The following is a 12,965-nucleotide window of genomic DNA, read 5'->3' as shown; positions in this document are numbered from 1 at the left end:
AATCTCAGGCTCTATGATCATTTTTGTGTTGTAGTATTTCCTGTCCAGTTATTCATGCACTGAATTAACTAAAATGTTGTGTGTATGTGTGTGTGTGTGTGTGTATATATATATATATATATATATATATATATATATATATATATATATATATATATACACACACACACACACACACACACACACACACAGTATATATCTAGCCATTCCACCCAGCCCTATTTCTGAGGATAAAATGCGTAATTAGAGGCATTTAACATTATATTTGAAAGACAATTTAATCACAACAATGACAACATGATCAACTTTCTAACATTTTTCATTTAAATAAACATAACAAATGTCATACAAGCCCATTATTTGTCACATTTAGCTTTGTTGTTATTTAGTGTGACGTAACTCCAGATGATGTTTCTCTGTCCCAGACTTGATCTATACTTTAAGATTAATTCACAGATCCTTATTCTAGATCTCCATCCATCAGATCTACTCACTGAGCGCGCCTTGACCCGTTTGGCACGGGCCTTGTTCTTGCTGGCCCCGGAGAGCAGATACCAGGGCAAGAATGTGATGACGGAATAAACCCAGACCACCGATCGAAAGACCTGCAGCAGGAGAGGGGACATGTCCTCCTTCAACTTCATTCTGAGGAACGATGGATCATGGAACGAGAGGGAGAAAGAGGGAAAGAGAAGTTAGTTTTTTTGCCCGCAGTATCTCAGGTTTGTTTTTAATTTACCTTTGGTTTGTTTCCTTCACTCACTTTGTATTGTTCTGTCCTTTTCTCAGAGTATGTGATAGTATTCCTCCTCTTTTAAAGGTCTTGTTGTCCACTCGCTCCTGGAGCGCTTTATGGTATAGACGATGCTCCTCGGCCTCTCTACTCCCTTTTGTCAAACCTGCTGGCTGATAGTTGCGACTTCCTGTTCCATTTATTTGTCCCACTCCTAGCTTCCTACTATGACAGGGTATAAAGATTCCTGGGACTCAGGATGAGCTCTCCTGTAGGGAAATAATAATAAAAAATTATTATTAGTCTTAATGTGGAAACTAAATTTGGCCCACTGAAACTTTTTGAAAAGTTAATTGTCTCATTTTTGTAGTCACCATCTAAACACAGAAGCTAGACATGTTATCAGCCACGACTGCAGTAATGTTCCCCCTGCCAATCAACTGGTGATGAAATGGCCTCACTAGGATATGTGAATTATCACAAGAGAACATCCTCTTGAATGTTCAAAGCTAAATGAACACACAAATAACAACCTGGACTCATATTGCGTATCACATATTACACAATAATACTGAATTACAGGCTTCAGGGAATTTTTGGCCTTTTTGCCACTTTGATTAATTGGAAAAGCAAAGAGAGTTAAGGAGACAGAGGAAATGGAATTAGGAAATGAAACAAGACAGACTTGAACTTGACCACATAAGCACCATAGAGCATGTGTGCTTACCACTATTCCACGGCTCTAACAGAGGCATTGTGATCTGATTTAACTGGGGACGGCAGACTTTGAAGACTGTGAGCTCAGTGAACAAACAAGACAGACTTTGTTTAGTGAACTTCATCCTTCCAGAGCAACAAAGTCTTCTGTATGAGAGCAGGATGTGTTCCTGAATGCAAGTTTTTTATAGGAGGAAGAGATGGGGGTGGACAAAAATTTCCAAAACATGCAGTCCAAACAGGGATATTTTTCCAAATTCTGTGATCAAAATTAATAACCCGATAAAAGAGCGGCCTATATGATAGAAACAACATCACAATATGATAGATAAAATATAAAATCATGATTGGATCTCAGTTGAAACCTCACCAAACACAAAGCATAGAAATATTCAGAAGGTTTGCTAGAGAGACCCTACGTTCGAATATGCATACTTATCAAAATCAGTGTCAAAGGAGTAGAATGTGCTCAGTATTCATAAAACAGTAGGAAAGAAATACCCAGATGACGTTCTACATCTGGCAGGATTATAAAATAGGCATACACTGGACATTTTTCTATCCCGTAATCTCACAGGAGTGGAGAAGACTTAATAAAACTCTGAATTAAAAGAAAAAAAATATGGAGATCTGCAAGTCAGGCGGCTTCTTTTAACTGTAATTTCTATAATAAGAAAGTTGCTCTCTGTGGTTAAATTTTACTTGATGATCAAAACCAGAGTAAATTATTTTCGCGGTTGTTGCTACTACATCATATATTCAGGTTATGGGACAATGCATGTATGTACCTTTGTACCTTTATGTACAAATGAATTATGTCAGAAAATGTACAAATACTACTCACCTACATACCTAAAGAACAAAGCCTACTTTTATTAACGGTCGAGAAGTACGTTCTTTATAAAATGCAGTACATAATCTGACAGTACGCAAATTTGGACTCAGCTAGACTGAATCTACGGGATCAGTTTCAGTCTCTATTGAACGTAGGAAATTGCATGAATGCACACATAAAATATTAAAAGGAATTGTTCACACAAAAATGAAGATTCTCTCATCATTTACTCACCCTCAGGCCATCCCATGTGTATGACTTTCTTTCTTCTGCAGAACACAAACAAATATTTTTTGAATATCTCAGCTCTGTAGGTCCATACAATGCAATTCAATGTTGACCAGAACTTTGAAGCTCCAAAAAGCTCATAAATGCAGCATAAAAGTAACCCATACGACTTCAGTGGTTAAATCCATGTATTCAGAAACTATATAATAGGTGTGGGTGAGAAACAGATCAATATTTAAATCCTTTTTCAAAAGTCTCCACTTTCACTTCAACATTCTTCTTATGTTTTTTGACGATTCACATTCTTTGTGCATATCGCCACCTAATAGGCGGGGCTGGTTTAAGGTGGAGATTTATAGAAAAAAAGGACTTAAATATTGATCTGTTTCTCACCCACACCTATCATATCGCTACTGAAGACATGGATTTAACCACTGGAGTCTTGTGGAATACTTTTAGGCTGCCTTTATGTGCTTTTTGGAGCTTCAAGTTCTGGACAGCATTTACTTGCATTGTATTGACCTAAAGAGCTGAGATATTCTTCAAAAAATCTTAATTTGTGTCCTGCAAAAGAAACAAAGTCACACATCTGGGATGGCATGAGAGTGCGCAAATGATGAGAGAATATTCGTTTTTGGGTAAACTACTACTTTAATAGAAGGATCTAAAGTATCATGAGAAAAAGAATCACAATGTCAATATATGATCATATCAGCTCTTCCTTATGAAAGGATGAAACTCTCTTGCACAATTGCAGAAAACAAGAGGCAAAGACTCTCTCTCTCTCTCTCTCTCTCTCTCTCGGAAAAACATGATCCATCATTGCTGTGTTTAATTTAAAAAAAAAATTAAAAGTGTTAATTCTATAGGCTAAACTTCCACAAAAAAAATAAATAAATAAATAAATAAAATAAAATATATACTGCTCCTCTTGCCTCTGATAACCGGTCGATTTCTAAACATTTAGACTTAAATTGCAATTCACATATAGCAACAGGAACTACTGAAGAACTTTTCAAAGTGCTGAAAAACTAATTGTGCATTTTCAAAACAAGTTCATTGTACTATGTAGACATACTACAACGTTCACTAATCCCCCCCCCCCCCCCCCAAAGAATGGAATGGAATTAACTACAAAACACAGAATGTCACAAAATTCGACAAATTTGGGATAAAAATTAAGGTTTGAGTGCACAATTAATCAAATTAGAAATTGTGATATGTCCTAGTGAGATTATTAATGAAAACACCACATCATGAGCATCACTTGACTTGTGTGTGTGTGTGTGTGTGTGGCCGATGACAGAGAGCAAAGCGCTCATTCACTTTGAATTGTGCAGCACATACACGTTATATATTTAATTAATTAAATCTCTGCCTTTTGCCAGTTTAATAATCACACTGGGCCATGTAGGGATCTGCTTATGCAATATGATCACACGGGAAATCAGCATGTTGTTTCCGAATGTTCCAGTACCCTGACATCAGCCATTATGCTCAGTTACTGACAAGTGTCATCTTCCATCAGACATTTTTGCATCTGTTCAAGTGTGTTTTACCTTTCCTATGATGCGACTGCGTTGCTTCAGCTATATGAAAGACCCAGGTTCTCCTCACACTTTGAAACCAGGAAGTAATCATGTTCGTGCAATCAGTGACGAGCGTGATTCAAGAGGTTCCATTTTCCCTTTAACATTACATTTTTGCTCCACTGATGGTTAGGTTTAGGGTTGGGGTTTGGGGATAGAGCTAATAAAATAGGCATTCCTCTTCACTGCATTGCATTACTTACAGCTAAAAAATAAAAACTCGCTACTTGCTTTTTTTCCCCCTCTGTGACCATTTCACCTAGAAACTGGAGCTTAAATGTGCCCTTACGTTCAAAAACCTCAAAAACCTTCCTGCTTTGGCCACTGGGGCAGTACTTCAAATTTCGGTAAGCGCAGACTAGCTTTAGCTTAAGAAAAGCTGGCTTTTCTGAAGGTGAGAAACTACCCTCAAAAACACAGAAATATAAAGGGATTGACTATGTTTTTCCACCAAAATAAAAGCTTGATATAAACCGATGCATAAAAAAAACTAAATGACAGAAATATATCTCTACTGTATAGTTATGTAATATTCATTGTACTACTACTACTAATAATAATATATCAATAATAACATTAATTGTTCTATTTTCATTAGACTAGATTTTTCATTTGAAGTTTTAATGAATTCATTTCATTAGACACCACTTTGCTGATAAAATTGAATTAAACTGTCAAATACAGATTTCAGAGAAAACAAAAAGGAAATCACAGAATTTGGGGAAAAAAATAAAACTGAATTTGGAAAAAAATAAAATTGATTTAACTGGGCCCTAGGGATGAGAATATATTACTAACTTCCAAATGCATAAATGTCTTCTAAATTAATAAACGATTAAAGGGATAGTTCCCCCAAAAATTCTCTCATCACTTACCCACATGACAACCCAGATGTGTATAACTTTCTACTGCTGAGCACAAACGAAGACATTTAGAAGAATATTTCAGCTCTGTAGGTCCTCACAATGCACGTAGCTGGTGGCCAGAACTTTAAAGTTCCAAAAAGCACATAAAGGCAGCATAAAAGTAATCCATATGACTCCAGTGGTTAAATCAATGTCTTCTGAAGTTATATGATAGGTGTGGGTGAGAAACAGATGAATATTAAAGTCCTTTTTTACTATAAATTATACTCCCTTCCCAGTAGGTGGCGATATGCATGAAGAATGTGAATCGTCAAAAACAAAAGAAGAATGTGAAAGTGAAAATGGAGATTGGTAGTAAAAAAGGACTTAAATATTCATCTGTTTCTCACCCACACCAATCATATCACTTCTGAAGACATGGATTTAACATCTGGAGTCATTTGGATTACTTTTATGCTGCCTTTATGTGCTTTTGGAGCTTCAAAATGTTGGTACCCATTCTCTTGCATGGTGAGGAACGACAGAGCGGAGATATTCTTCTAAAAATCTTCAAGGGAGAGTAAATGATACTGATTTACTTTTTCATTTTTGGGTGAACTATTCCTTTAACAAATGTGCTATAGGACCAAAATAACCATATAATACATTTCTCTCTCTCTCTCTCTAGTAGTTTCAGTGTATTATTCACTTTTTCAATATTATTTCCAAAACAGGTTTAGTGCAGGTAATAATAGCGCTAAATGAGATGACCTAGTGCATTTGATGTGCAGTTGTTTACTAGAAAGTCATTTGAGATGATGCCATTGCAGTGAAGATCTTCATCCAAACTATGGTATCAAGCATCATCTCCCTTTAGCAACCTGATCCAAACTCACCTGCACTGCGACAACATGCATCACTATTACTATTGCTCAAGCTTAAGGCCAAAGTATAGTTTGGTTTTCCATGTGCAGGTATGTCTCACACACAGTGCATGCGACACAAATTCCTTCATCAGCTCAGATCCACAGAGTCCGTGTACAACCTACTTTCTAGACACATGGACAGTCTGCATCTTTGTGTGTTGTTGGCGCATGCGCCTGCCATTGATTGTGCTATAAGAGTATCACAAAGCAGTCGTACTGTGCATGCGTCAAACTATTTGGGCTTGCGGAGTATACTTTGAAAGGCTGAGCTCTTAACTGTGCACGAGACTCGAATCCAGGGCGTGCCGAGTGACTCGTCAGGCTTCCTAAGCAAACAATTGGCCCGGTTGCTAGGGTAGGTAGAGTCACATTGGGTTAACCTCCTCGTGGTCACCATAATGTGGTTCTCGCTCTCGGTGGGGCAGGTGGTGAGTTGCGCGTGGATGCCGCAGAGATTAGCGTGAAGCCTCCGCAAGTGCTAGGTCTCTGCGGTAACGCACTCAGCAAGCTATGTGATAAGATGCACGGATTGACGGTCTCAGACACGGAGGCAACTGAGATTCGTCCTCTGCCACCCAGATTGAGGTGAGTCACTATGCCACCATGAGGACTTAGAGCGCATTGGTAATTGGGCATTCCAAACTGGGGAGAAAAGGGGAGAAGAAGAAGAAGAAGAAAAAAAAACTGTGCACGAGACAGAACGGTGAGTATACAAAGTATACTAAAACAAAGCATATCCTATAGCCTTGAAGGGCAATGATGAACCTGTCTGCTGGCTCCAAATGTAGTCATAGTATTATGAGGTGGGTGCCAGAGGAGGAACCGGTCATGGAGGAAGGGTTGAGTAACTACTAACATCAGGGAATCAAACTGAAAACAAAACCAGTTTGGAGAGAGATCTGTTCCCTTTTCTTCTAGTGCTCAAACTCCCCCACACAAAAACACAGACAGCGAGTGCACACCCTTTGTTCTGCGGCTCACCATGTGTCATAAAATGCATGCCGAACTGAAGGAACAGGAGTATCTCTCAGTTGTAGCTGGTCTTTCAGACACACCCACCTGGATTACTAATAAGAGCCCTATCATTCATTACCCATAATCCACGTTAAACATCACTAGAGCAGTTTGGGCGTGATTGGACCCTTTATGCTGGTCCATTGTCTACTGGCAACCCTATACAGGGTGTGAAAAAAAAAAAGACATTTCTATTACAAACTCATTCATGCACCCAAACTAGGGAGAATCATGGAGAATCCAGCCCAAAGGGAATGTACAAATTATTCACACTCAAGAACTGTTAAGTACCCGATACTACCCAATTCTGCTACAATCTTATGGGGCTTTTCCACTGCACAGTACAGCTCGACTCGACTCTGCTCGCTTTTTGGGGGTTTTGCACTGTGGATAGTACCTGGTACCTGGTAATTTTTTTGGAACCATCTCGATCGAGGTTCCAAGTGAGCCAAGCCGATACTAAATGTGACATCAAAACCCTGCAGATCACTGAGTGGTCAGAGAGAATAGTCACGACCAGCATCACTGGATTTGCGACACGGGACATCAACCCTCTAGTTTTAAATTTAGCACAAGCGATAGCAGTATCATTTGTTCACGTGACTTTCGAACTGTAAAAAGAAATGTCTGTGCGCAAAACCACGCTGTGGTCAATAAACAGGGTGCAGATATTCCTCTCGTTAGCGACGAACGAAACGACGCAAAACGAAAAAGTCTTTCAGGAAGTGTCTCAGCTGTTGGCCGCACATGGCTACCACTGGACCTACCAACAATGTAGGGAAAAGTTAAAAAAACGTAAAAAGTGACTACAGAACCATCAAGGACCACAACAGATGGAGTGGTTCAAACAGAAGAAAGTGGAAGTGGTTCGACCAAATAGACGCTATCTATGGTAATAGACTGGCAAGCAATGGGAGGGAGAGTGCCCTGGACTCGGCCACGGCGCTGTTGGAGTCCACGATGGAGGATGGTACGTTTTGTTATGTTAAATCTATATTCTGCTTGAAAGCTTCACTTTATTTAGTTGACCAGCTACTGGAAAGCTTGCTTCTAAAACAACCAGACCAATTTAACTGTTACACTTGTGTAAAATCACCATGCAACAACTGCTTTATGCAGCACAATGAGCTAACAGCTAGCGGTCGCGCTATTGTTTATGGTCAGTAATGTTTATGTCGCGTTTAAGATGATATCACGGCAGTAGAGGCGGCACAACTATGACGATCAGCCTATAATCCCACCCACGTTGAGGCGGTACTAGACTGCAGTGGAAAAGCAAGCTCAGAAAAGTAAAGCAAGCAGAGTCGAGTCGAGTCGAACCGTAACGTGCAGTGGAAAAGTGCCATTAGGTGCATTCAAAGGGGCTGTTCAGACCAAATGCATTCTTGAGCTAAAAAAAAATGCCAGATACAGTGCAACAAATTAACAAAATGCACTTTAAGTTTTTTGTTTTTTTTACCCGAATAAACAGCTTGAAGATGCACAGCGGTCAAAGACATCTGTCTAGCACATGTTTACATAGAAAAACAATGGGAAGAGCATGCAGGCAGACACAAAATTGCAATCCCAGTGAGCAGCCCTTATGGAGATTTAGACATGACTTCATATTGTATAAACCTGAAAACATCTCAAAACTATTAAATCAGCATTTGTGAAAGATCAGAATCATAATGAGCTTTAATGCCAAGTGTGCTCATGTACACAAGGAATTTTTTGGGTGATAGGAACAAAAAACAAGCAAATGCACACAGAATATTACAGTGAGACACTGTATATATATATATATATATATATATATATATAAAGACATACAAAAAAATAGGGCATATAACATAGAATGGTGTATGCACATGTGAAAGTGGTAATTTATGTGCAAGGTAAGGGTATGTACAGTTATGAGTGCATTTACATATGTACATGACATATTTATACATTATTGCACTATGGGAGTCCTGAAGGCATCACAGTTAGTTTCAGGTTTCGCATTGTAATATTGAATGTTGTATCGTCCCTCCAGGGTTTTTTTTTTTTTTTTTAATATTGTCATTGAATACGTACCATGGCACTGAACGCTCTGTAAAACACGTGGAATCTCATTAGGACCATTTATGGTGTTAAATGGATATATCACCCAAAAATAAAAATAAAATGTCTTACTTTGGACAGCCACTGGTCATTTATATGGAAAAAGAGCAGCTTGGACACCATGCAAAATATTTCATTTTATGTTCCATGGAAGAAACAAAGCCAAACATGGGTTTGGAAAAATATGCGAGTTAGTAAATTAATACATTTTAACAGAATTTTAATTTTTGGGCAAACTATCCAAAATTTACCCACACGTAAATTATCGCTTACGTGAGCAGAAGAAAACAACTAATGCACGTGGGTGGTAAATAAAACCAGGATTTAAACTACCTAAAGAAAATTAAGAGTAACTGACATTGGATGTATCACATAAATGCATATATGATTATATTCAGTCAATAACTGTATAAACTCCCCTGATGTTTACACTTATCAAGACCTCAAAATCTTTGTGTACAATCTGTTAGATCCATAGACATCTGGAATGTTAAAGTGTGTATAGCTTTTAAAATAGTTACGCATTATGACATATGGCATATACAGTAGCCAGGCCACCAAAACCAATCTCTGCCAAAAAAGACTACTTATAAATGAAAGTTCTGTAGTCTCATAAATTAACTTTATGTAGCTGCATGATGACCATTCAAACACTTCCAACACAAGTGCATTGGCACTGGCAGGCATCTAATAATTACTGGTAACCTCCAAACCATAGTACCCATAATCTGCAGGGATAATCTCAAACAAATTCAACCTACTGTTTTACCAATCACCCAAAACAAAACTACAGTTCCATGCCACCAGCATACAGCTCGGTAATCTAATTCACACAACACATCTTTCGATGATAAAATAGACTGCTCTGACATCTGCCTTTCCATCAAACAGAGTAGAATCAGAGCTGAGAAATCATGTGTGGATGTGAGATTAGTGTACGTGTGTTTTTGTTTGAGTGTGTGAGAGACAGAGACATTAGTGTGTGATTAGGACATAAGAGCACTAATGTGGTTAGTGTGAATGTGTGTTTATGCAAGCGTGCATGGTCATGGCAGCAGAAATGTGTTTAGAGTGTATTTATAAGCATAAATGTGCATAAAGGGATAGTTCACCCAAAACTTATAATTCTCTCATTATTTACTCACCCTCATGCCATCCCAGATGTGTATGACATTCTTTCTTCTGCAGAACACAAATTAAGATTTTTAGAAGAATATCTCAGCTCTGTACAATGCAAGTGAATTGTGGCCAGATATTTGATGCTCCAAAAAGCACATAAAGGTAGCATAAAAGTAATATAAACAACTCCAGTTGTTAAATCCACGTCTTCAGAAGCGATATGATAGGTGTGGGTGAGAAACAGATACACATTTACGTCCTTTTTTACTGTAAATCTCCATTTTCACTTTCACATTATTTTTCATTTGTTTTTGGCAATTTGCATGCTTTGTGCATATTGCCACTGATGATTTATAGTAATAAAGGACTTACATATAGATCTGTTTCTCACCCACACATATCACATTGCTTCTGAAGGCATTGATTGAACTACTGAAGGCTTATGGATTACTTTAATGCTGACTTTGTGATTTTTGGAGCTTCAAATTTCTGACCACCAATTCTTGCATTGTATGGACCTACAGAGCTGAGATCATTTCTAAAAATCTTTATTTGTGTTCAGCAGAAGAAGAAAAGCATACACATCTGGGATGGCATGAGGGTATGTAAATGATGAGAGAATTTTCATTTTTGGGTGAAATATCCCTGTGACAAGTGAAAATGAAAGCATAGTCACAAGTGGATTCAGACGTTTGAACTAATATATTAGAAAATGTTTATAATATATATATATATATATATATATATATATATATATATACATACAGTATATGCATGCATGTATGTATGTATGTATGTATACATCATTTCTGCTCGTGAGCATAACAGGCCTGAGAAGAGATGATCAGGTTCAACGCTGGAATGCGATGCCATCCACATCTTACATTCCTCCGGCTGCTGAGAGCTGTCAGACCATGCAAACCATCTTCATACATGAGTAATAACTAACCAACCATCGTCTGGCGCTTCTCTATATATGTGTGTCTTTAACATGTAAATCAATCCTCACGCGCGCATTTGCACCACACAACAACACATACAGACAATCAACACTCACCTGATTCCTCCCAAACAATCCCGCTGCTTCAGTCAGACTCTAAACATCCCATTTAAAAGGGTGTGGAAAACATTTGTTGCAGGTGGATTTTAGATATTTAACACGGTAAATATACAACGATAACAGTCTTTTTTATGATTATTTTCTGGGTCGTTGTATGTTGCGGTCGCGCCGGTGTCGTCGCACTCGCCCGGAAGTGATGGAAAGCGTTGTCATGGCAGGGCCACGGCTTCTCTGCGCTCCCATTGGCTGAGTCTGGGTGGCGCGTGTTGAAGGCTGACCTGACGTCACGCCGGGGTTACCAGCGGTCATGATATATTTTTTTTTTAATGAAAGTTATTGAAGATATTTGTTTATATTTGAGTATCACATGTGGTCGTTTGAATTGTATTTTAGAGTCAGCGGTAATTTGTGATATATATCAGTGACTGTTGTCATTAATTATCTTGTTTGTTCGATCAAAGCTGTGCTGCAGCGCCCCGAACTGCTAGCTGCTTTGATTTACATTTTCTCCAGTAGATTCCTGTTTAGTTTATGGCAAAGTAGTGTCAAATTTTCTCTCACTTTAGTGCATACAGATTACTTGATGCTGCTCAGACATCTTGAAATTTTTATGCGAATATCTTAAGCTGATATTTCAATGGGTGGGATCTTCCTCGCTTATTATCAGCGCCGCTGGTGTAGTGGTATCATGCAAGATTCCCATTCTTGCGACCCGGGTTCGATTCCCGGGCGGCGCACTGCGTTTTGAAAAAATCTTTATATCACATAAAAGCAGATTTGATAAATCCAGGTAAATGCAACAGACATAAAAAATTGCTTCGATATGCACATTTGGGAAACTGTGGTGAATTAGCAGCCAGACATTTTCAATGATGTATGAATCAGAGAAAATGCAATAAATTATGAAAATTAAAATGCAAATAATTAAAGATGATGTAGGGCTACAGTTTATGCATTATTAATATAAAGGGATTTATTTCACATTGTTTTTAAATTGCACACCAATACACAATGAGTGCAGTTGTAACCCAGAAAAACAGATGGACTGATACAGGCCTAGTTCACAAAGTGTCAATTCCCCATCTAATATCATTACAAATCTGAAACATTCATAATGTGAGAAATAACAAACAAAGCTTCCCTCCAAGGCAGCAGCATAATGAACAGTGTACTTACTGCATGAGTCACTTTCCCCACAATCTTAGGATTTTGAAGTGAATTGCCAGTGATTTTGAAATTAAGTTTTGTGCCCAGAACACCATCAGAAGATCACAATTAGCAACAAAGTTTTAAAATAAGGTTCCCCATATAGAGCAGATGGGGCCAACAAAATGTGGACAATAACCATAAGTTATGCATATACAGTATTATACAGTATATTAGCTATAAATATTTTATTGCTGTTGTTTTTTTTTTTTTTTTTTTTTTTGGTAATGGATCTGTGAAACCTAAATTTTAAATGTAAGGATCAGCAATGAGTCTACAAATTGCTTAGTAATCTCTCAAATGGCTCCTTTTTTCAAGGTCTAAAAGTCACCCACACTGTGTTTGCAAATGCTCTATTCTATTCTATTCTATTCTATTCTATGTTCCTAACAACTAGTTTAATAGGAGCCTGTAAGGTCAAACATCTCAACGAAATGAGAGTTGTACTTCTGTGTTTATATATTTGTGCATTTTTATTAGAGAGTACATAGTAGGAATAAAGGGATTGTGTGTGCTTATACTGTGAGGACCACATTTCTGAAAATGTCCACACAATGATCATACAAATAGTGTAAAAACTTTATTCTAAAAGTTGTCCTTAAAGAGAT

The 12,965-nt window shown here is 37.9% G+C and overlaps 1 protein-coding gene and 1 non-coding gene across 2 annotated transcripts in view; one reads left to right on the top strand and one right to left on the bottom strand.

Moving 5' to 3' along the window:
- The window catches only part of acsl3b (acyl-CoA synthetase long chain family member 3b), a 40,994-nt gene extending 29,656 nt beyond the window's left edge, over positions 1–11,338 (bottom strand). Inside the window, exons 1-3 of the mRNA XM_051698290.1 lie at positions 11,149–11,338; positions 764–1,002; positions 495–645 (exon numbers count right to left, since the gene is read on the bottom strand). Of these exons, the coding sequence (XP_051554250.1) occupies positions 495–644 (150 nt within the window). The 5' untranslated portion in view covers position 645; positions 764–1,002; positions 11,149–11,338. The remainder of the gene's footprint in view (positions 1–494; positions 646–763; positions 1,003–11,148) is intronic.
- A 479-nt stretch (positions 11,339–11,817) lies between these two features.
- trnag-ccc (transfer RNA glycine (anticodon CCC)) lies at positions 11,818–11,888 on the top strand. Its single transcript has one exon. It is a non-coding gene; the product is annotated as a tRNA-Gly (tRNA).
- The last annotated feature ends 1,077 nt before the right edge of the window (positions 11,889–12,965 follow it).

This window comes from Myxocyprinus asiaticus, chromosome 5 (assembly GCF_019703515.2).
Source record: "Myxocyprinus asiaticus isolate MX2 ecotype Aquarium Trade chromosome 5, UBuf_Myxa_2, whole genome shotgun sequence".
NCBI classification, from domain to species: domain Eukaryota; kingdom Metazoa; phylum Chordata; class Actinopteri; order Cypriniformes; family Catostomidae; genus Myxocyprinus; species Myxocyprinus asiaticus.
This window is presented reverse-complemented; position numbering and strand designations above follow the sequence as displayed.